At 41.0% G+C, this 24,713-nt stretch overlaps 1 protein-coding gene across 4 annotated transcripts; it reads left to right on the forward strand.

The window, feature by feature from the left end:
- Nucleotides 1-22: 22 nt before the first annotated feature.
- LOC144083642 (voltage-dependent L-type calcium channel subunit beta-4-like) lies at nt 23-23,602 on the forward strand. Of its 4 annotated transcripts, none has more exons than XM_077611635.1 (14): nt 23-182; nt 16,499-16,618; nt 16,692-16,814; nt 16,916-17,037; nt 17,829-17,881; nt 18,402-18,421; nt 18,545-18,625; nt 19,327-19,385; nt 19,511-19,611; nt 19,681-19,832; nt 21,064-21,159; nt 21,958-22,170; nt 23,110-23,148; nt 23,238-23,602. In XM_077611635.1, exons 1-13 carry the CDS (start codon nt 102-104, stop codon nt 23,137-23,139), a joined length of 1,251 nt encoding a protein of 416 aa, XP_077467761.1. In that variant the 5' UTR covers nt 23-101; the 3' UTR covers nt 23,140-23,148; nt 23,238-23,602. The 4 variants fall into 4 exon arrangements, with proteins under 4 accessions (XP_077467761.1, XP_077467768.1, XP_077467775.1 ...); XM_077611642.1 differs by having other exon boundaries at nt 21,958-22,128; XM_077611649.1 differs by lacking the exon at nt 23-182 and adding an exon at nt 13,410-13,615.
- Nucleotides 23,603-24,713: the final 1,111 nt, after the last annotated feature.

A 24,713-nucleotide genomic window follows, 5' to 3' on the forward strand; every position in this document is an offset into this window, starting at 1 on the left:
TTGAACTAATGAGTTTTCTGCTGAAACAAGGAACACTTGACAGCAATCAACTGATTACACTTGTAAAACACCAGATTGGTTGGAATGAAAACCTGCACACAATGCAGCCCTTTGTGGACGAGTTTGCCCACCGTTTTATTTGGAAAAGATGGGAATTTCTCAAGAAAATTTATTCATGGGAGGTAAGCCGGTCAGAATTTTATTTTTTTTGTCTCAAGAAAAAGTGGATAAACATCAATCTGATTGGAATAATTTACAATCGTCAATATCTTTTTATTGTAAAAGTCAAATAGAGAGTTTGGGTTAGGATCTTAAAAGCAAGTTGATGTTTCACTTCAGAAAACACACGCATTATGGAAGACGGATGGATGAAAGAAATAACAATAATTGCCTGAATAAACCCTCCCTAATTGAAGTCTTGTGTTAAAATTGCCAACAAAATGGTAACAGGAAGGATATGCAAGGAAAAATTGATTGCCGCAGCAGACAACATTTAAATTATATAGCTGTTTAAATGTTATAGTTGCTCGAGGAGTGATTTACTGTGTCCTTATCTCTTTGTTAAAGGATTCTCTCATAAAAATACATTGGTTAAAAAACAATTAAATAAAAAAGATTAGAAAGGCCTATCACAAAAATGTTGTTATTTTTTAACAAGAGTAGCATTACTTGTGTTTGCAGCTTATACGGTAAGCAAATGTTATCACTGTTTGTTAAAAACTCCAAAACTGTTCAGTGCAATTTGACATGGTTTCAAAACTGGCTTGCATTTTTAGTACTTTGCTCCCCTCTTATGGCGTTTTAGTGTAAATCCTTTCATTTCTTGTTAAATTAATTTCATTGGAATAGGTGGATTCACCACGATTTCAATGGTTAGTTTTGGTCTATCAACATTGAGATCATTTGCATACATTTTCAATGTCAGAAATGTTAGTGATCATTTATGTGCACATTTTGGGGGCAACGAATTTCTGTGTCATTTCAGCTTCAGGCTTTTTGTTGGAGCTATGTTGGTGCTATTGTTGAATGCCTATTTACAGTTTATCTTTACCAATAATTGCGCTAGGGGCTCTTTTTGCTCCATATTTCCCATTCTGTGATGCTTTTTTTTTTCTACCCCTTGATGTCACCCAGAAACCTTCAGGAACCACCAGAGTGTTCTATTTTTCCCATTAGTATAGTGATTTATCTTGTATGATATGAAGCATGGTATGAATGTGGCATGCTATTCAACCTCAGCTCACTTTGCTTTTTTCATTCATTCATCTTCCATGCCGCCCATCCTCTAAACTAAAGCAAGGGTGTCAGACTCGGGTTGGTTCGCGGGCCGCTTTAACGTCAACTAGATTTCACACGGGCCGGACCATTTTAGATATAATATTTAGATTTTTTTTTTATAAATGGATTAAAAGAACTGGATTAAAAGCCCTGAATATTCCGTTTTTTATAGATCTAAAACAATATTTATTTTAGCTTTTTTAAAATATATTTTTAGATTTTACAAAATGATTTTTGAACTAAAAACACAGAAAAAATGGATTAAAAAAATACAATTATTTATTTAAAAGGGGGAAAATCTGGAAATTTAATATACATCTTTACTCTTCAATTTAATTTGATCCTAAAACAGAAAGTTGGCACTCATGATTTACTATCCCGGGCCACACAAAATGATGCGGCGGGCCAGATTTGGCCCCCGGGCTGCCACTTTGACACATGTGCTCTAAAGGGTTGCGGGAGCTTAACCCAACTGTCTTTGGGCGAAAGGCAGACTACACCCTAGACTGGAAGCCAGCCAGTCAGTCGTAGGGCACACAGAGAGACAGACAACCACTCACACTGCCACAGAGTGGGAATCAAACCCAGACTGCCCGCACCAAAGTCAAGCGGAAGAACCACTGCACCATCGGGTGGTCATTTTGCTTGACTTTATATGGATTTAACAGGACCTTTAGTCCTATTTTGTGAATTCTATGCATCTGATAGGTTCACCATTAGGCATTCCCAAATGCACGCCGTAATAAAACAGACATCTGACTAATAACCGGGTTCCTGCAAGAGAGAATCGATCCACACGCGTCTTCGGTCAAGATCATTCTCCCGAATCGAATCCTCTCTTGCTCATTTATTACATGTTACATATTACATAAGATTAACAACATGCATCTCAGTTCTCAAAACAATTGAAGGTCTGTCTGTTCTTCCCGAGGGAGGGCTGTGGACAACACAGAAGTCAAAACAATTGTAAGTCCTCCTGATCCGAGGAAGCGGTATCACCACCTGGTGCGAAGTCAAAGTCAAAACATTTGAGAGTCCTCCGGATCTTCGGTGTGAACGACCGTGTGAGAGGACGATGGTCCTCAAAAACATTCTTCTTCATTGTCAGCAAATATATACTAATAATAATCAGCAGCAAGGCGTTCTTCATTGCAAGCAAATAATGTCATGTATACTAATTATCCTAAGTAAAGCAAAGCGTTCTTCATTGCAAGCAAATATATAATAATGTAATCAAATAATAACCCTAACACATCCTTTATCTTTCAAGCTTTATCAGCAATCTGATATGTAAAAACTCCAAACCAGTGTCATGTTTTTGGACCAATACCACCATCATGAGTGACAGTATACACCTAACATCCAGCAAAATCTCATCCACCACAGCATAGGTCATGGTGATACCCATAAACTCAGATATGCAATAGTGTAATCATTTATACAAATAAAGCTGGACAAAAGAAAACTCATAGGTGTAAACCACATCTACTCAGTATATACCCAATATTATTAATAAATACTGATAAGGCCCAGAATGCACTAAAAGGCCCGAATCTGGCAACCTAAGCCATATTTTAGCATAAGAACACTATTGTATTCGGTGTCTCTGAAAATTGAACGTTTGTACTGATCTCAGTGTGGCAATCCTAAATACATGTGCGGTCGATTGGTCGCCGGTCGATTGGTCGCCGGTCGATTGGTCGCCGGTCTTGTGGTCGCGGTCTTTTGGTCGCCCGGACCGCGACAACGGGGGACCAAAAGACCGACGACCAAGCGACCGGCGACAAAACAAGGTAAAACAACACGGTCTACGCATCAATAAAAGCCAACAATGGCCATGAGCAGTTTCTGAGCCGACGTGTGAGTGTATAAGAGTTTGTATGGACATGCGTTGTCCCTTTAAGAAGCTACGTCCGTCAGGGTCTTAACAAGTTCTCCAACAAAAAACAATAAAAGTCTGTGAAATTTAGAGCTTTTCTTTAGCCTAATAATTACTAGGGCATTAAGTATGACTAAATAGTAATTCGCAGTTTGTATTTAGGGAATTTGAGCAACGATTTAAATAGTAATGATCACTTACCTTCCGGGCGACCAAAAGACCGGCGACCAAAAGATTGGCGACCAAAAGACCGGCGACCAATCGACCGTGTACCCCTAAATATGCACAAATGTGATAAGATTTATTCAACCCATAGGAACAGAAAAGGACACACAGATTGTTTGTTACTGTGGACAAGTCTTTTAAACAACAAATCCTCTTATGCATCAATATCTTCAAAACCAATGGCTTGCTGATTGTGAACATCATTACACAAATCCAAATGGCAATTCCAATAGCTAGCCTAAGGGTGTGAATCTTGTTCAAGGTTGTTGAAATGTGAAAAGTGGCTACACGAGATACAGTACAGAGTGAGTGGCATGTTTTGTCCAGCTGGGAAAATCTCCTCGAGACAAAGGAAATTAAATTCTTTGCTTCAGTGTGTCTCCTGTGGATAAATGGCAGGAGGTCCTCATATTGCCTTTGTAAATTCTTGATTCACCTCATCATATTTTATTCTGAGAGCTAGGAAATATGTGTTTATATCATTCTTCTTCTGCTAAAGAAAAATACACAGAAATATGAATGATATTTGAAATGGTATTCTAAAAGGCCCAAATTTCCACATAGCCTTAGCAAACGTTTTTTAAGACTAAGAGGTTTGGTTTGAGCTTTTTTTATTTTGGGCTCGATAATTAAGAAGGACCTTCTGTCTCAAAATGTGGGCGAGCAGGCGTGAAAATGAGGGGAGGAACTCTAAAAGTTCAATTAAAGAGGCCCAAAAACTAGCAAATTAAGGCAAGCAGTCCAAAATTACAGATGGAAACCAATGCTAGAGTATGAAACAAATCAGGGCAATACTTTGACAGGCAAAGACGTGACAAGAAATGAGTCATGGGTTAACGAGACATAGGGAACAGGAAGCTGACACATGAGGACCGGTGAAAATAATGGACAATCAGAAGGACAAGACAGGTTTGTGGAAAAAAAAAAACTCAAAACAAAACATGACACCCTGTTCCATTCAGCTATTCAGTGGTTTACCTTGAATGACGTTGCAAATTTGAATGTGAAGTTTTTTTTTCATTAAAGCCGAGATAGCAATACCAAATGTCAAATTCTGCCCTAATCTATATATTTATTTATTTATTATTTGTTTGTGCTTTACCATGACATAAGGTTCACACTAACATTGCGTTATCCAGTCAGTCTAAACTCATCTTAACTTCTAGAAGGTGTATGAAAGGACTCCTGGGCCAGGTGTCATGTCACTTCCCTCAAATATTCAAAACACAGCCAAGCAGATCCTTAAAATAGCTCCAGTGCATCCATAATGCACCAGCAGCAGGATTCTGCCCTCGGAGGCCTGAAACAGGCCAAAAAAGACAAACTGACATGTGCACTTCATGCTTGGCAGCAGTTCCCGAAAAGGAAGCCATCTACTGTTTATCGTTGGAACCTTCATTCATTCATGTTTTATTCACGTCTTTCTACACGTGGATTTGGAATGGCAGCCTTGCTCCTTCTTTTCTCCTTGCCCCCCTTCGCCTACTCCGTTTTCCCGCTGTTCTATGAATTATTAATCTTTACTGGTAAATTCCACAATTGTCATCTTTATTTGAGTGCCCTTCTTGATTTATATTTCAAAGTCAATTTTTGATACATGCCTTTTATGTCATACATCACAGTGCGTAAAGCAGCGGTAGGGAACCTATGGCTCGGGAGCCATATGTGGCTCTTTGCTAAGCTGTGAGGTAAAATATGTATTTAAACCGCTGGTGAGAGAGCCGAGTCCTGAATGTACCAATAGGAGCGTCACGTCGGCACTTTGGCGCATTAGACTTTTCTGTATGCATATTTTCATTGATTAGCAACTGCGTAACAGTCTTGTCAAAAGAAGTCATTTAGTGCTATAAAAGTGGTAAAATGACCCCCCCAAAAATCACATCTATTTTTTACAATTTAACATTCAGCGTACAATTTATGGCAAAGGCCAAATGCGATATTTTAAAACGTATTATTTGTTCTCTGAATGTCCTCTACTGGTTAATTTAGTTGGTTCAAATGACAATCCATGTTGTTATCATACCCCCAATATTAATATCACCATCATATTTGAAGGTCTGCTAGAATAAATGCATATAGTAGAATATAATTGGATTGGATTGGATTGGATAACTTTATTCATCCCGTATTCGGGAAATTTTGTTGTCACAGTGTTGAGACCTACCGTATGCATGCATGTATATTTATGTGTTTTTTTATATATTTATTCATGAATTTATTTATTAACTTACTCTTACCTATCTTTTTATGTCTAAAATGCCTTTCCTATTCCTGCATCCTCACCTTCTTGCTACTGTGACAACAAAATTTCCCGAATACGGGATGAATAAAGTTATCCTATAATCTACTATATATTAAAAAAACAAGACATTTGGTAGTCATGGCGTAGTTGGTAGAGTGGGGGGGTTCAATCCCACAACATCTGGGTTGAGGAACGTATTGTAACTTTAGCGGTTTGCATTATTTACCTACGTAATTATTGTTAATCAGGATTCTACACTGGTGGTCACTCTGTTTTCTTTGGCATTCCGATTGACTGAGGAGCACTTTCCTGGGTTCTAGCCGCTCAGTGTGGAGTTTTCATGTTCTCCCCATGCTTTTATGGACTTTTTCCAGATACTGCAGCTTTCTATGACATACACAGAAGGTCTGTTGAACTTTCTAAATCAGGGTTGTCTCCAAACTACTACACAAAGTGGAGTGCGGGATTTCATTCCAACCAAACAAGACCACACCTTTTCACCAATCTGCTGTTTGACAAGTGGAATCAGTTAAATGTAGTCAGGTGCTGCTTGTTTTAGCAGAAGCCCCATTGATTAAACTGTCGGTGCTGGATCCATTGGAACAAAAACTAGGACCCACTTTGGCCTTTGAGAACAGGTTCGTAGACCCCTACTCTGAATTTATACTTTTTACTTTAATGTTTTTACAACTTTCCTTGTTCTGTTAGCCTGGCTTCTTTCTGCTACTGCTTTTTTTGGAACCATTCAGCCATGCCTACGCTGTCACACACATGGGACTAGCTGTTACAATACGCAGCAGAAGGAGCAACACAGTGCCGCTGGAAATTCGGAGCTGGACAAAAGTGCCGGGAGAAGAAGCAACGCTTCTGACCAACCATTCCATTATGGGATAAGATGGAAGAGCTGTCGGCGCTTACCAGCAACGGAGTCGAGGGGTTCTACTCTGCTACTGTTGTCTTCAGCTCCAGACTAATGAGGAACTGTGCGGATAAGCTTGGAAGAGTGACTCTGCATATTCTCTACCTCGGTCACCGTCTGCAGAAGTCCCCCATCTTGTGGAAGACTTCCTGTGTGTGGTTCCAGTTTTTGTCCAACTTTACATCGTCTTTTTGAGTCTGTATCCGTCTTTGCTACCTCAACCAAGATGGCGCCGTTCAAGTGGCAGCCGGTGGCGGTAGCTCCGTCCACTCTTGCTTGTTTTTGTGTTTTTGCTGCTTTTCTGTCTTAATGATTTGATTTGGTGATTCTTAATGATCCCATTTATTTTGATTTGCTTTGTACTTTGTGCTTTTGCTTTGTTGTTCTGTCTAATCACCCTCTTTCTACTGTCACAATGAAATTTCCCGAATACGGGATCAATAAAGTTATCCAATTCATACACACCACTGGCAATCAAGTTTACCACTGTGCAATGACGATTATGGCTAATTCGAGTTTGGCATCAACAACATGGACGCTTTACTGAAAGCAACAGGTCATTGGCTAGCTAGCAATGGTGCCTCAAGAGAAAACCCCCAGAGGCAGTGGCAGAACATCCAATTCCACACAGGAAAGCCAGAACCTGGTTCGAATTCAGAATGGTGGGGAGGACGTGCCAATCGGTCCCCCGCCTAACTTGAAGCTGCCGGTAAATTCTTCGAAACGCCGTTCAGTATTGTAGCTGAAGACGATGCTTGTGCTGTAATTGTGTTACTTTGGTGAGGGAGGAGAGAGGCTGAGAAGGACGATATGCAGACGAGATAGAGGCTTGCTGACGTAGCAGCACTGGAGGGCGGTGGTGCTGTGCACAAAGTCCACGAGATAGAACGTGTACACTCATGCAACGGTGCACTTGAATGTTGCCCAGGAGAGAGAGCGCACCATGACTGCCTAGCAGAGCCAGAGAAATCAAGAAAGAGAGATGCTTTCCCACCTCCCACGGAGTAAGTACTCTCTTTTTGTTCCTGTATCTTTGCTGCATGGAATGACAACACGGGAATGGCATAAAAAGAACACCTCTACTCCTCTTACGTCAAAGGAAACTTTGTGAGGTCCACTAATCCGCCAGCAAGCCAATTTCACGCGTGTTTGTCAGCAAAAAGTCAGCAAAAGGCATTCCGTGGCGTCGTGCGAGAATCTCGGATGATGCGGGTGGGCGTACTTGTTCAGGGGGAGAAGGATTGCATCTGGGACCGCCGGGCTTCCTGTGCCGGGTCAATTAAATAGTGCATGAGACGGAGCACTAAAAGCCTGTCCCGTGGGGGGCAAAGTGCTTTCTTTGTGTATGTGCGTGCATGCATCAGTGTGCAATGCCTTGATTAAAGTTGATGAAGCAGCAATGCTGAGATAGCCAAAGATTGCGTTCCTGTTTAGAAACACTGCTTATGCTGATTTTGGTGGTAGCTTGTCATCCATCCATGCAAGGGGGAGGTCCTGCTGGGGAACATGTTGGCTTGTGTGCATCGTGGGTGGTTCAAACAATTATTCCAGGGACACATCAAGAGCAAGGCTCAAAGCAAATGTTCCCAGCGGCAGTTGTGATGTCTTAACGCCAGAATTGTGAGCTTGTGCGCTTATGTAGGGCACCATTACATATTGATAAGTCTGACATTCGCTCAGTCAAGAGGCACCAATTAGGCCCAACTCAAACCCAGAGCTGGAAAGAGGTCAGCTGAGCAGCAAACACGTGTCATCTTGGGGAGAATGCTGCAATGGGCAATTAGGTGCAGCTCCATGTGGGTTAGTTATTTGGTTAGTGTTTGTTACACAGCTCTTGGGAAATGATGGGGTGAGGCTGAATATGGAAATGTGAGAAAGACTTTTCTTTTCTTCTCTTTTTTGAACCTATTCTTGGACTGCTTGGTAAGCCAATATAGTGGCTATAAAATTCTATTCATCTTCTAATAGTTGCAGATGTTCCAGACCATCTAGATTGCATGTTTGACTAAATATATTGGAAAAGGTGTGATTTTCTCAAGGACTGATATTAAAAAGGGGAGAAAAATTGAACAAGAACGGTATTAAATGATACAGTATGTGACTGCGGTGTTGAATAAATGGCCAAACTGCAGGAAACAAATTGAACACATCTCCAAACGAAACTGTGCAGTGTCATTTTGTGTTTTCGCCAGTACTGTATTTCCTACTTCTGCCCTCACACTCTTTGGTATGGATTTCAAAAGAGCTAGACAGCTTGCCAAAGGAATTGTTTTGACTCCCTCTTGTCAACATCTCAAATTTGGTGGAGATGATCCTGATCTGCTAGAGTCCATCACAATTCTGGAAGTCATAGTAGTTACCTTTACTGTCATGCCTGTTTCTTCTACCACATGCTTGATTGTGGTCAGGACACACTTGTTTAAGAACTCTTTACTGAACTCATGTGAATTTAGAGTAGGGAAGGATTGGAGTGATCCTTGTCCTCAGTTTGCTTGTCTTCAGCAGAGTCATCATCTTTAGAATAGCATTTTATGCACACAGTTGAAGGACTGACAAGCCAAATGTCGATTGTATTATTATTTTTTTGTGACAAAAACATATTGTGAGGATATGTCACGGCAATATTTTTGTGTTGCATGTTGCGGTCCTTAACTCGATTGGGTATGAGTCTGAGCCTGAATGGTTTTGCGTCAGCTTGTGCCTCGCGATTGGCTGGCAACCACTTTAGAGTGTCCCCCACCTGCTTCGTATATTTGGCTGGGATGGGCTCCAACACCTCCGCGACCCTTGTGGGGATAAACGCTATGGAAAATGAATGAATGTTATGGTCCCGTGCGAACGCATACATTACGCATGCCAAGCACAGTCTTGTTGTACCTTTAATTTTTTCACTGTGTATTATTTTAAATGATAAATAACAGCATCAAACGGGGAATTGTGTCTTTATGAGGGAAATTGTATGAAAGTGAAGAAAGCAGTATCAATGAATACAAAATAAGACGCAACATGACCAGTGCTCACCAGTGGTTGATCGTGATGGGAGTGGCCCTGCGTTGGTCTAAACTCAACAGCGTGAATGAAAGGCGAATCATCTTGGCCTGGATCGCTGCTTCGTGCTCGAAGGGTGCCAGCCTTCGCATGTCAGCGTGCGTCCACGTCATTGCCTTGTCCCTATTGCATCAGTAGTGTTTCTCTTTGCGGATGCCTAACCCAAGATGTCAGAGCATTCCTACCGTGTGGGTTTGTCGTCTGTGGTGGAAAACATGGCTGGTCTTTCAGTGACTTGAAATGACACACAGTGAGCCACCTACTTTTTTGTAGTATGTATACAGGCAAGTCCTAATTTAGAGTTGTGCTCCTCCAGAGTATACTAACACATTGCGCCATATCATGCTGGGCAGAATTGAGCTCTTTTGCAAGTTACAGTCCATTGTGCTATTTAGAGATGCAAAAAGTGAATAAAATCCCAAAGATATAAAAGATACGCCTGGATTGTTGTATTTGTGTACACTACTTCTCTCTGTGTGATCTAATAGCAGCTGTTTTAAGATTTATTTTTATATACAACCAGAGGTAAATAGCCCACCTAGTATCCTCAAAACCTTAATTCATTCATTTTCTGAACCACTTATCCTCACAAGGGTCACGGGGACCGTTGAAGCGCCACTCGGCCGCCGAGCTACCCAAAACTTTAATGTTAAACAAAATATTATGGTTTGGTTGAACATTTTGGTGAGTGAAAACAGAACATTTTCATTTTATTTTCCGAACTGGAAAAACGAACCCTGATCTTTATTTAGTGAACTCTAAGAAATGTGAATATTTTTTTCTCCTATTACTTTATAGCAAAGAGAAAAGAAACCTTTAAATAAGAAGTTGTAGTATACACAACTTTAATACATGGCTTCTATTGGTTTCTCTTTTTTGGTGTGTCATCTATCCCAGTTGGATTGGATTGGATTGGATAACTTTGTTCATCCCGTATTCTGGAAATTTCAGCATAGAACACATACAGTAACCCACAACGAATAGAGGGTCACTGTAAACTTGTATCTTGGCTGCATAAGTATTCCAAAGCAATGTTAGTAGGGTGGAACAGTTCGAAATAGGGTGGAGCGTTTGTGCGGCTCTCCTATTGATCCACTCTGCCATACTCTGGTTGCATTGTCAAGGGATGCTATGATCCACCTCTGCCCGGAATGCTGCCTCAGCTTCCTTTTTGCCTCCAAATTGAAATGAGAATTTAGCAAACTCCCTTCCTCAAGCTTATTTTACAGCTCCTTTTTGAATATGAAATGTCCACAGAAAGCTAATGAATTGATCGATTTTTTTTCCAGATGTATGGCATTAACTCTTGACCTCTTTGTCTTAATTTCTCTTCGGGTTCAATTGATCTTTTTGACATGTCATCTAACACAAAGAAGCTATCAAAAGCCAAATATCCTTATTCGACCTTACACGGCGTTGGTGTTTATCTTTGTGTTTTTTAAGTCCTCTTGTGACAAGTGCTAAAAAAAGAACCAGTCGAAAAACTGCATGACAGTATCAGGAGCATAAAGAAATACTGCATAGTGTAATGATTGATCATTTTTGTTGTTTTGGGGGGGCTTTTTTGTGTTTTTCTCTGTGACAGACATTTAGTTCTTAGTACTTAGTAAGGTAGAGTCTGTCAAGATGGTTGATTGATCTTAAATCTGCTTTTTTTCTGGTGGGAGTTCATCAAAACTCAGTAAACTTTGCAATATGTCATCTGAAAAGGAGACAAAGTGGTCAAATGGAGGTGAAAATTTGGAAGAGAAGGAAAAATGAAAAGAATTAGAAGAAGTAGAGATGGAAAAGAGAACGGAGACAATGCAGAGCTATTATTAGACTGACTGAAGAGTATAAAAAAACTGACAAGATTGTGCTAATCTTATTTTGTGCCATCTCCCTCTTAATCCTCTTGTCATCATTTCACTTTCTATCTTTGTTTAACATTGGATTAACGGCAAACGATTATTTCTCAGTGTTATTTTTTCTCGTTTCCCTTCTTTTTTGCCTTTTCTTTCTTCCCTTGCCAACCCCTGGCTTGTTTGGAGGCACCCCCAACTCCTGCTTCATGTTCAGCCCTAATGATTAAAATAGTCACTTTGTATTTTCCACTCTAAAGCATGTGTTTGTGTTCGATTCTTGTGTGTGCTTTTTCATTTAAAAAAAAAAAAACTTTTCAGGACTCAAGCCCTGAGACATTTTCTGCTAAAAGCTGTGGTGAAGTGCACTTCATTTACAGGCAGCGACCTTAAATGAGGCTGATGAGAGCATACCAACCTAATGGACGCCAAAGTAGGGTCTTCAGTGCCTCAGGCCTGCAGATGAGCCAAGCCCAGCTGTGGAGGGCTTCGAGACTGCTCTTTTGCTTTAAGACAGGGATGTGCACTATTTTTTTTTCTCTCTCACCAAATGCTGGCTACTGAATAATGGAAAGCTGCAAGAGCCATTTTAATATTATTCAGCTTCCATTAATGATGACCAAACTAAGACTAATGCGTTAAGCAATTTCATATTGTGGTTTTTAATATCATAGACATTAGACACTCATTTTGTGTTGTGGTGCAATATCAGATGTGCGGGAACGGACCTGGGAGAAAGTCCAAGATCTGCTGTGAGTGTTCTGACAGGCAGGGACATTTTAGTTCATTATAGTATTGTATACTTACTTTAAAAATTCATTCATTTTCCGAAATGCTTATTCTCACAAGGGTCGCGGGGGTGCTGAAGCCTATCCCAGCTAACTTTGGACACGAGGCGGGGGACATCCTGAATTAATGGCCGGCCAATCGCAGGGCACGAGGAGACCTACAACCATTCACGTTCACACTTATACATAGGGGCAATTTTAAGTGTCCAATCAGCCTACCCTGCATGCCTTTGGAATGTGGGAGAAAACCGGACTACCCGGAGAAAACCCACTCAGGCCCGGGGAGAACATGAAAAACCACATGGGAGGACTGAATATCTAAATCGTACTCGCAGTTTGAGAAAATTTTGACTCTTCCATAAAGCTAAAATGCATGTGTTTTTTAAATGTGTCGAAACTACACGGTCGATTGGTCGCCGGTCTTTTGGTCGCCGGTCTTTTGGTCGCTGATCTTTTGGTCGCCGGTCTTTTGGTCGCCCGGAAGGTAAGTGATAATTACCATTTAAAATTGTTGCTCAAATTCCCTAAATACAAACTGTGAATTATTATTTAGTCATACTTAATGCCCTAGTAATTATTAGGCTAAAGAAAAGCTCCAAATTTCCCGGACTTGTATTGTTTTTTTGTTGGAGAACTTGTTAAGACCCTGACTGACGTAGCTTCTTAAAGGGACAACGCATGTACATACAAACTCTTATACACTTACACGTCGGCTCAGTGAAACTGCTCATGGCCATTGTTGGCTTTTATTGATGCGTAAACCGTGTTGTTTTACCTTGTTTTGTCGCCGGTCTTTTGGTCGCCGGTCTTGTGGTCGCCCGTTGTCGCGGTCGGGGCGACCAAGAGACCACGACCAAAAGACCGGCGACCAAAAGACCGGCGACCAAAAGACCGGCGACCAATCGACCGCACACGGAAACTAGAAACCCAGGCAAACTCGGGGCCCACTTGGAGATGTCATGTACGATTCCAGCAGACAAAAATCGTCCATCTGAAAGCCAGCTGTGCCAACCACTTGTTTACCGCGCTACTGGGCATGGAAATCTGTCCCCTTGAATTCTAAAAGTGACACCAGAATGTCCTGAATGAGCGATTGGCTGCCACACGTAGTAGCAACGTGCAATGCTGCACAGTCAGACGCTCGAGATTTTCGATCGGGGTGGAGCTGATGCTGATGCTGATGCTGATGCTTATGCTGATGCTGAGCTGTACACAGAGCAGCCTTGGAGTCGCTGCATCACTTTTGTGTCGGAAATGACTGTAGGGAAGGCAGCAATGGCAGCTGTGAAGCACTTAGGCTGATGGTGCCTCCCTCCATCTCCCCCCGTACAACCTTAGGGGAGGTGGGGGGCAGTCATGTCTGACTCCAGCGCTACCGGACTGATCGTTAATAAGGTATGTTGCGATGATCCCGTCTTTGTTGCGTCGCTCTGCAGGCAGACTCACGGTCACCAATCCCCCGCTAGCTCTCTCGCTTCTATATATAGACCGATTCACCATGAAGTTACACTTTCTTGCAGGTGGAAAATGGCAAATTGTTTTCTGGCGGCTCCACTCGTAAAGCAGCCTTTTGACCAAACCCGAGGGACTGAGAAAACGGGAAATAGCTTGGATGATTTTGACCTTATTTTCCTCTCATTGTAGTTTGAATGGGGTGGGGGAAATCTTGAGGTAAACTTCTTGAACACCGAGTCCCAAAGTCTCATAATTGGGTCAGGCTCTTTAACAAAACAAATGGCTGAGTGTTAAGACCTACCGTATGCATGCATGTACATCTATGTGTATGTATGTATATATGTGTATGTATGTATGTATACATACATACACGTGTATGTATGTATATATATGTGTATGTACACGTGTATGTATATATATATATATATTTCAGCAACACGCTTATTTATTTATATATTTATTCATGTATTTGTTTATATATTTATTCATGTATTTATTTATTTATTAACTTACTTATTATCTATTTACTTATGTCTAAAATCCCTTTCCTATTTCTGCATCCTCACCCTCTTGCTACCGTGACAACGAAATTTCCCGAATACGGGATGAATAAAGTTATCCAATCCAATCCAATCCAATTGTGAATTAGTAGTTGTTGGCAAGTCATTAATAGCTAATCCTGGTAAAAATAATATTACAATGTTGGCTGGTTGACTGTAATAGATGCTTTTATTACCTCTTAAACTGGGCTGTGATGGATAAATGTTCTGTTTTATTTTGATTAATTGTTTGATTAATATATTCAATTAAGTTCTCTTTTGAAACCTTATTCAAATGCTGAGGATTATCTTTTTATGAATCTTTTTTTCATCAACAAACCTTATTTAAGCACAGCCTGTATTTCTTTTCTGACATGGTATAAAGGAACTTTCCCATTTTATGCAAATGTCTAAAACCAGTTCATCCAATCATAATTTAACAAATGATGATTCCATTCCCATCTTCAAATCATGCCAATACATTTTTACCCTTGCCTCCTAAATCTATGCATCAAAATGCGTTGATGAGCATTTCAGTACAGTGACAATTAGCTTAGCATTCCCATGAATGAAAATATAAACATGCGCCTTTACATAATTGTTTGACTGCACCTAAAATTGTGTAACAAACAATATTATGGCATATTACCATTTACCATTCCTGCTGCAGGAGGTTCCTCACTGTCTATGCTCAACACGTCAATGTCATAATATAAGCATGTGATTAAGATTAGATGGAACTTAAAAATGCCTGTTAGGCAGAACAAAACCCACAGGCCAGTACACTACATTGTACGTTTTGTGCTTCTGTGGTGTTTTCAATACTAAGTCATTGAAAGTAATTTGCATTCTGCTACGGGGAAGCTTACGTTTAGAAAATGTTTACAATTTGGAAGCTAAGCACTTCTTGGTGCTCCTAGGCTTCTTTTGGACAGCTGTCTGCTTTGGACTCCCAGGTGCTGAATTGCGTTTCGTTGCTGTCTCCAAGCTAGCGATATGCATACCTCATACATTTATAGCTGAGCTTGTATTTCATCCATTCACTCTAAATTTAAAAGTTATGGTACAAACATTGCAACAAAAATACTAATGTTGGTCGATTAGTGTTGCCATTTTCAGATGTAAATGATTTTTGGTAGCATTTGCATTTTCCTCATGTTCATCTTTAAATTTAAAAATAAGTAAGTTCATCTTCCTCCGTTTTAGAGTCTGAAAGTTTTTTGTAGCCATTATTGACTACGCTTTTCATTGGCCATTTGTATTATAATCTTGATAAAATAAGAAGGTTACAGGTGTTTACTTTGTTCCATCATAAGAGCGGATTGGGTAACAAAGTTGAATCCATTTGATTTCTATTACACTCACTCACAAAACTTTAAACGACAATATCTTTGCTAGTCCTAGAATAATGATCTTTGGAACTATTCTTTTTGTGCATTTCCTAATTTCGATATGTACACCCATTTTTTTTCTTCTGTGAATTTACTATTTTGGGGGAGCATGTTATAGCTACCGTATTTTCACGACTATACGGCACATCGTATTTTTAGCCGCAGTGTCAGTAACGAGTGCTATTTCTGTATTTCTTTTTTTACACCCACAAAGGACGCACCGTTTTTATAGACGCAGCCAGGCATGGCAAAACATACGCCAGCTTAAACATACAGACACACGCTAAAAACACGTTTTTAAAAAGGCAACGGAAAAAAAACTGAGTTCGGTTGTACTTTATTTAGCCATTTTACAATGTACTCACGTCATCATCACCCACAAATCCATCGAAGTCCTCATTTTCTGTGTCCGAATTGAACAATTGTCCGAATGAGTCATCAAAAACGCTGAGTTTTATACATTTGTCCAGGCGGCCACAATCCATTCGCAAATAGTAGCTAGCTAGTAGCTAGCGTAACTATTCCAACGCTGCCTTCCATGGTTCGTAAAGCTGTGTTGATGTCGATGTCCAGGCCACTATCCATTGGGTGTATTGACAAAAGAACCATATATCCCAGCAGTCACTGCACAGTACTTTTTCTATGAGGAAAATAATAGAGTCGGGGGCTGCTTGCCGTAGTTGTGAGAGCTGTAGAGGATGGTGTACCCTATCGACTGATTTATTTTATTTTATCGTGATGACAATTTTAGAATTGGTCCATATATAAAGCGCACTGGATTATAAGGCGCCCTGTCTATTTTTGAAAAAAATTAAGACTTTTATGTGTGCCCTATAGCCGTGAAAATACGATACTCTACTCAGTGTTAGTGAATTTTTCCAAATTTCCTTTAGGGTTCTGCCGATTCCTACACTAGTCGACCCTCGGATTCCGACCTGTCCCTGGAGGACGACCAGGAGGCGTCTCGGCGCGAAGCCGAGCGCCAGGCTCAGCTTCAGCTGGAGAGAGCTAAGGTCAAATTTCAATTCTTGTCCTTTTCATTGGCTGAAATTTTCTCCGTTTTGAAAATGAATTTCTTGGGAGCAGTCAAAACCAGTGGCCTTTGCTGTGAAAACGAATGTGAGTTATTGCGGGGCTCTGGATGAAGATTGTCCAGTCCAAGGCGCAGCCATTAATTTTGAAACCAAAGACTTTCTGCACATTAAAGAGGTAATCCTGATGTCTGTAATTAAGATGCCTGCCTTTTTTTTTTAGCAAAGCGAAATAAATCTGTCTGGACACTCAAAGCCGTGTGCGTTGCCATCCTGCAGAAATACAACAATGACTGGTGGATCGGTCGACTGGTGAAGGAGGGAGCAGACATCACGTTCATTCCGAGTCCCGTCAAACTTGAGGCCATCAGGATCAAACAGGAGCAGAAGGCAGCAGCAAGGTTGGAGGCCATGTAGACAACATTTACATTGCAGGAGAAAAATGGTCAGATTAAATGCAAGGTCCATTTCATGGACGTATGGACAGTATTTTGATTTTTCCACGTTTTGGTATGGCATAGCCCTCTAACAAAACCCCGCAGCCTTAACCTAAATACATTAATCCGTTTTGGATGATGGCTAAATGTGGATAAAGTATAAGGCACTGTATTGTTACTCGGAGAAAACCCACGCAGCCCTGGGGGAGAACATGCAAACTCCTTACAGGAAGGGCCAAATCTGGGATTGAACATTCAGAACTGTATAGCAGAGAAGTAAATAATAAAAGAAAAACGTTTTTTAATGATGTATAGATAAAAATATCATTTACAAGTAACTTCTGGCTAACGACAAAAACAGTGTCCGGGGGACTTGTTATTGTTAAATGAATAATAAAGGAAGGTTTCCCAAAATATAAGGAAAAAAAATCCAATTCGGAAATAGCAAAAATAAAGGGAAACACTGTAATATTTCATTGTATAGCTAGCAAGTGCCATTACAATTATCTGTCTAAAATCTATTTCTAGCCATTTTTTTTGCCAAAATCAAAGAAATGAAGGAAAAGTACAATTTGGAATGCATGCCACAACACAGTTTGTGTGTAAGACGTCATCCACCTGCTGTCATTGGCCCGAAGCTATGCATGAAGACTTCCTAACTGGCACATATACTTCTCATGTCTTCCTGGCTTTTCTCTAAATTGCCACCTGAGGGTGATTCGTCCACTGACACTTTAAATGTTGTCTCCCTGCAGGAAAGGAGGCAACGCATCATCCGGAGGTTGGAGATCCACACCACCATCTGCTGGTACGTTTGCCTCCCAAGCGACAGCTGCTCGAGTCTTTTAACGTACGCCACAGGTGTCAAAGCGGCGGCCCGCGGGCCAAGTTTGGCCCGCTGCAGTATTTTCTGTGGCCCGAGAAAGTAAATGATGAGTGCCAACTTTCTGTTTTATGATGAAATTCAAATGGAGATTGTACATTATTTCCTATGTTTCCTCATTTTAAATCAATAATTGCAAACAATTTGTACTAATTTGAATGTCCAAAAATGATCTATTGATTAGCACGATCGAGAAAGCTGTCAAATTTATTAATTGATTAATTTTGGCAGCCTAGTTGGAAGACATAACGGCCCTCCGGATGTAATCGAAACTACCACGTGGCCCTCGACAAAAAATGAGTTTGACACCCCTGACGTACGCCATGTTAACAGGGTAGAATTTAAAAAGTTGAATGCATGTGATGCATAAAATGCATGACTTTTAACAGTGTTGTGTTGTGTTTCGTCCATGTTTTTTAACAAAATTGTCTGTTTGTTCTGAAAGCCAAACAGAAGCAGAAACAGGTTTGTGTTTCATGAAATATACGCGATTGATTGGATGTCTTTGTACCATTCATGACAATTACATCATACAATTTGGAGCTGTGTTTGTGTCAACATTTCTGTGTTGATCTTTGTCTGCTGTAGACGGAGCTCCTCCCCCCGTATGATGTTGTACCTTCGATGCGGCCGGTGGTGCTGGTTGGGCCGTCGCTGAAAGGCTACGAGGTGAGATAACTCCCTGGTTGGCCCTCACTGTGCGGAGGTGGCATGTTCTTATGTGGGTTTTCTCTGGGTACTCCAGTTTCCTCCCACATCCCCAAAAATATGCATGTTAACCTCATTTATCACTCTAAATTGGCGCTACCTTTGAGTGTGAGCATGAATGGCTGTCCGTCTCCTAGTTGTCTGCGATTGGCTGGCCACTAATTCAGTCAGCTGGCATAGGCTCCAGGGTACACGGTAGATTGGTCGCCGTTCTTTTGGTCGCCGGTCTTTTGGTCGCCGATCTTTTGGTCGCCAGTCTTTTGGTCGTCGGTCTTTTGGTCGCCCGTTGTCGCGGTTGGGGCGACCAAAAGACCGCAACCAAAAGACCGCAACCAAAAGACCGCAACCAAAAGACGGCGACCAAAAGACCGGCGACCAATCGACCGCACACGGGCTCCAGCACCCCCCGCGACCCTTGTGAGCATAAGCGGCTCGAAAATGAATGAACGAATGAATGTTCGGATTTTAAGTCTAAGAAACGTGAGTCGAAGTGGAATCTTTCAATTTATGTACTTTTGTCATTACTTCAGTGTGGAAATGCATGTTTATACATTTTAAGCAGTATTTAAATTTGTATAATTATGCAAAATTTGACATTCCTTCTATCTACCTCTGGCATATATTGTGAGGAGTAAAAAAGTTAAATTAAATCCTGTTTGCAGGTGACTGACATGATGCAGAAAGCCTTGTTTGACTTCCTAAAGCACAGATTCGATGGCAGGTGCGTACAGATGTAGTTGTTGGATACCAATAGATCATTTAAAGCCAGGAGAGATTGCATTTTTTGCTGCATAATGAATCAAAATGGCTATAATGTCCATTTTTTGACGATGTTTTGGTCTGCAGGATTTCCATCACACGAGTAACTGCTGACCTGTCACTGGCCAAGCGCTCGGTGCTCAACAAGAAGGCCATCATGGAGCGATCCAACACGCGGTCCAGCCTCGGTGAATAATGACAACATTGTTACCCTCTGCTGTGAATGTTCATATCACCCTTCTGTCTGTGCTCCTCAGCTGAGGTTCAGAGTGAGATTGAGAGGATCTTTGAGCTCGCCAAGTCCCTGCAGCTGGTTGTCCTGGATGCAGACACCATCAACCACCCTTCGCAGCTTCTCAAAACTTCCCTGGCTCCCATCGTCGTCTACGTTAAAGTGTCTTCACCCAAAGTAAAGCCCAAACCCACCTCATTCGCTGCCTTATTTTTTTCTCTTCTCAAACTATCGACTTGATTAATGTGACACTTGATAAGAAGGCGTGCATCCCAAAACTATTGTTATACGACATGTTTTATAGTGGCCTACTCCTCATAGTTGGTTAAGATCCAGCACCCCCTGTGAGGATAAGAACGGAAGATGAATGAATGTTTAAAAGTCATTTTCACGCCACTGATTTTAACCACCAATAGAAGTATAGTTGAGAAGCAGGACCTTGAAATCACATCGTACGTGAATTGGGAGCTCATGCAAGTTAGCCTGTAAAAGTAAATAATAATGCGATCAAACTTTACCATCCTTGTGGCCTTGTTGCAGCATTCTTTACCATTTGCAGGCTTTTTATATCAGACATGGGAAGACCAGAGAGCAATTTATTACAATAGTTACGGTGGGACGTGGCAAATGCGTGAATTATTGTATCTGCATCACTAATGAATACGATCGAATTTATCTTTGGGATGTTGCAGAGATGAGAAAATGTAGTTTTAATAATAATTTTCATAATGTGGAACTGGAAATAAGGAGCTGGCTCAAATAAAAGCCCAAGATTTTTACTCACTTTGAGTGATATTACCTTAATTGAACTATATAAGTACTTGTGTTTTAAACACGAACGTGTGTCCAAGCAGGCCAAACACCAACATATTGGTTTTTCAGGATTCATTCGTTTTCAACACTGCTTTTCCTTGTCAGGGTCGAAACGTGCTGGAGCCAATCCCTGCTATCTTCAGGTGAAAGGCAGAGTACACCCAAGACTGGTCGCTAGTCAGTCATAGGGCAAATGTAGAAACAGACGACCATTCACCCTCACATTCACATCGCTACCGAATGGGACTCAATCCCATGCACCAAAGACAGGGGAAAGAACTACTGCGCTATTGTGTGGCCTTTTTCAGGATTAAGAAGCAAAAAAATCTACCATTTAATCCATTTTTTAATTTCAACGAGACACACCTTTTGAATGCAGTAAATCAATTGGGCTATTAAGTTTTAAGGGCACACATGATTGGCTATCTTCAGCATAACAATGAAAACTTATTTTATATTTGCAAATAATACCGCCAAGTGGCAGTATAAATTCTAAATAATAGAGGGCCAAGAACTGTTGTGTGTTAAAACTTTAATGCTGGATTTGATTAAATTTGTAACTCTTTTTGTATCTTTGTTTGGTCTGAACTCGCAGGTTCTGCAGAGGCTGATCAAATCTCGAGGGAAGTCCCAGAGCAAACATCTGAACGTCCAGATGATGGCGGGGGACAAACTTGCTCAGTGTCCACCTGTACGTCCTTTACTCTAAGTCAGGGGTGTCGAACTCGGGTTGGTTCGCGGGCCGCATTAATGTCAACTCCATTTCATGTGGGCCGGACCACTTTAGGTCTAATATTTAGATTTTTTTTTAATTGATTTAAAAGAACTGGATCAAAAGCCCTAAATAGTCAGTTTTTATAGATCTAAAGCAATGTTTATTTGAGCTTTTTTTTTCTTAGTAATGGAAAATTTCTTTTAATCATGTTTTTCATTTCAAATGGAAACAAAATATATTTTTTAATTATGTTCAATATTAAATTGGAAAACGGAAAATATCTATATATTTTTTTAGATCTTACAAAATGTGCATTGAACTAAAAACACAAAAGAAATAAAATTGGATTGAAAAAAATGCAATGATTGATTTTAAAAAGGGGAAAATCAGGAAATGTAATGTACATCTATAATCATTTGAATTTGATCCTAAAACAGAAAGTCGGCACTCATGATTTACTTTCTCGGGCCGCACAAAATGATGCAGCGGGCCAGCTTTGGCCCCCGGGCCGTCACTTTGACACCTGTGCTCTAAGTATTATCCAATAATGTATTAATAAGCCCACAACATTTCCCCTTTATACAAGTCAATTAATCCTTTTATTGGGCGAAATAAGTCATCTTCAGGCCCATAGGGAACAACAAAAGAAATATTTTCCATGCTGCATAAAAATTAAAGGTTGCAGGGTTGGCTATCAATGAATGGGAATTCCATAGAACATGAATTGATTGAGTTGTGCAGTATTTGCTGATCTTTTGTTTGTGGGCCCACCAGGAGATGTTTGACGTGATTCTAGACGAGAACCAGCTTGAGGACGCGTGCGAACACCTGGCCGAGTATCTGGACATTTACTGGCGTGCAACCCATCTTCCTTGTTCTGCCCCTGTTAATCTGGTCCAGGACCAAAACGTGATCACCCCTCCATCTGCGAACTCCAGTCAACAGGTCAGATCGCAAGAGCATCAACAATGTGTTCCTCTCAACATGGTACTGTGTCCCACTCCTCTATTACTACAAATAAAATTGAAAGTCCAGGAATATAATGTGATATTGTAGAAATTAATTTAGCAGGCAGACGTGACCGGATGATTCGCCTAAAGACGTTTTGCCGACGGACGTTTGACAGACGGACAGGTCGCCGAATGGACGTTCCGCCGAATGGAGGTTTCGCCGAAACGGGATTCGCGCGCTCGCCCCCGGATCGTGTGTGTGCAAGTTTTTCAACCTCGGCCCGCGGGCCATATACGGCCCGTTAGGATTTTTAATCCGGCCCGCCGCTGGCGTTGTCCAAATTATAGTAAAAATCAATGATTCATTTCCCTTTGCCGCTCATCACTCTCAATTTATTATTCTACCGTCAATGGCAGCCCGGGAATAAGCACTCTTGGGCGGGCATGTCAGCCCAGGAATAAGCACTCTTGGGCGGGCATGTCAGCCAGGGAATAAGCACTCTTGGACGGCCATGTCAGCCCGGGAATAAGCACTCTTGGGCGGGCAGATGTAGCAGAACCGAGCCGTGAAATGACAGCAATCAGGTCAAATCCATCCTAAAACAGCATTTAATGATTAAATACAAATACTGGAGCTCTTTGGACATTAGAACCGAGCCCAGGGAAGTGAATTCCTCGGTAAAATGTCGCGATGATGTCGCGATAAGGCAAAAAAACGTCTATATACGTCCATTCGCCAAACAGCTCAAAATGCTCTCAAATCCAGCCGAAATGAACGTTCGGCGGAACGTCCATTCGGCGACCTGTCCGTCTGTTAAACGTCCATCGGCGAGACGTCTTTAGGCGAATCATCCGAGTACCGCTGGCAGAAGTGTATTTTACATATGGTAGTGTTTTTTGTGCATTAACATTCATCGGTGTTGCACCTTTTGCTACAGAAATTCTTTACCAACATGTTATCTTGCTTTTTTTCCAGTTCTCTGAGACTCAAGAGTTAATCGAGTGAGCACTTGCGGTGAGTCGTACGCCAACTATTTTCCCACCGTTAGATGACCTAGTTTTTATTTTGCAATGTTCTCTTTTTGTCCCTTTGTGGAAGACCAGGAGGGGCCTATTGTGCCAACTTGGTGCAGTAGCAGCATGAGCATGCTCATTGTGAATAAAGAGAAGCGACATGAGTAGCAGCACAAAGAGGATGGAAGTTGAGTAATGTTCTCCCAGTGTGACATCCAGTACTGCCCCTTGCTCCCGGCGCCATGTGACAACTCAGGGTCGCTTTCTGCACACCTTCTGATCACCTTCTGCAACACACAGACACGTACGCAGTCTGGCACTGTGCGTCACACAATGGTGAGGGGTTCCACTTTGGGTCCGTCTGTCATTCAGTATGAAGCCCACTACATACGTGAAGAACGCTCTCAACATTTCCCCTGTACTTTGCTTACACAATTAAAACAACTACTACTGTTTTTCACGTTATTGTGATCATACTACCACAGTACTATTACTAATTCATTATATTATTCTTATCACTATTACAACTAACAGCTATGTCCAATAACTCCTAATCTCCATAATTGCACTCCAACCAAGAATGCCTCCTCCTCACTAGAATTACTACTACTGTGTTACTATTCAGTTCTATTTTTGCTACAGATTACTACCACTACTATTAAAAAGACTACTAACTAACACATGGGCATTCAAATTACTACTCACCAATACTATATATTGCCAATGCCAATACTACTCATATTACTAGTAGTAGTGGTAGTACTTATATCAATTACTATTAACAATACCACTAACTACCTTCATCATATTACTTAATTGGTAAGGTTCTCATCTCATCTCATTTTCTGAACCACTTTATCCTCATTAGGGTCACCCCAAACAAGTGATAGTTGTCGTTTCAGCTTCCGGCTACTAATGGCGCTGGTTGCTACCTTGACGCTACGACAAACACGAGAATTTTTGTCAAATGTCACATCGCAAATTTTGATGTGTGTAGCGGGCTTAAGACGACAAACATGTTGAAGGTTCCTCACTCTCACGAATCACCCGTGAGAAAAGACATTCCAACTGAACCAAACATTTCTAGAAAAGGATGAAATCTCCGTATTTCATGACTTCTCATATCAAGTAGCTTTTTTGTTTGTTTGTTTGTGGTGGTCTGTTTTTTACACTAAACATATGTGGTAGCTGATTACGTATTTTCTGCACAAACCCATGCATGTTAAGCACAGACTCGGAACGTGATAGGGAAACAAACCTTCATTTGTCAAGTCATGGATGTATAACTGCCAAATGCCTCACTTAGAATTCATTTCTTATTATCATATTATGTATCTTTGATGAAATCAGTCATACCTGAACCAGAATCAGAGAAGGGAAAAAAATCAAAACACGTTCAAAGCACATTGTGATTTTATTCAGGGATCTCCAGCAAACTGAATCAATGGACCACATATTATTTTAGTTGTAATTAAAGATTCAAGCATCAAAAATGCTTAGTCAAACAAAAGACGCACACACATACAGTGGTACCTCGACATACGAGCAATCCGAGATACGAGTCAA

This window comes from Stigmatopora argus, chromosome 1 (genome assembly GCF_051989625.1).
Source record: "Stigmatopora argus isolate UIUO_Sarg chromosome 1, RoL_Sarg_1.0, whole genome shotgun sequence".
Taxonomy (NCBI): Eukaryota; Metazoa; Chordata; class Actinopteri; order Syngnathiformes; family Syngnathidae; genus Stigmatopora; species Stigmatopora argus.

Excerpts from the sequence above, each read along its gene's own strand:
- LOC144083642 (XM_077611635.1), top strand. The coding sequence starts at position 102 with ATGCAGCCCTTTGTGGACGAGTTTGCCCACCGTTTTATTTGGAAAAGA. Across the intron at positions 18,626-19,326 it reads CGTCGCTGAAAGGCTACGAG|GTGACTGACATGATGCAGAA; the intron begins GTGAGATAACTC and ends TCCTGTTTGCAG. Across the intron at positions 19,386-19,510 it reads AAGCACAGATTCGATGGCAG|GATTTCCATCACACGAGTAA; the intron begins GTGCGTACAGAT and ends TTTGGTCTGCAG.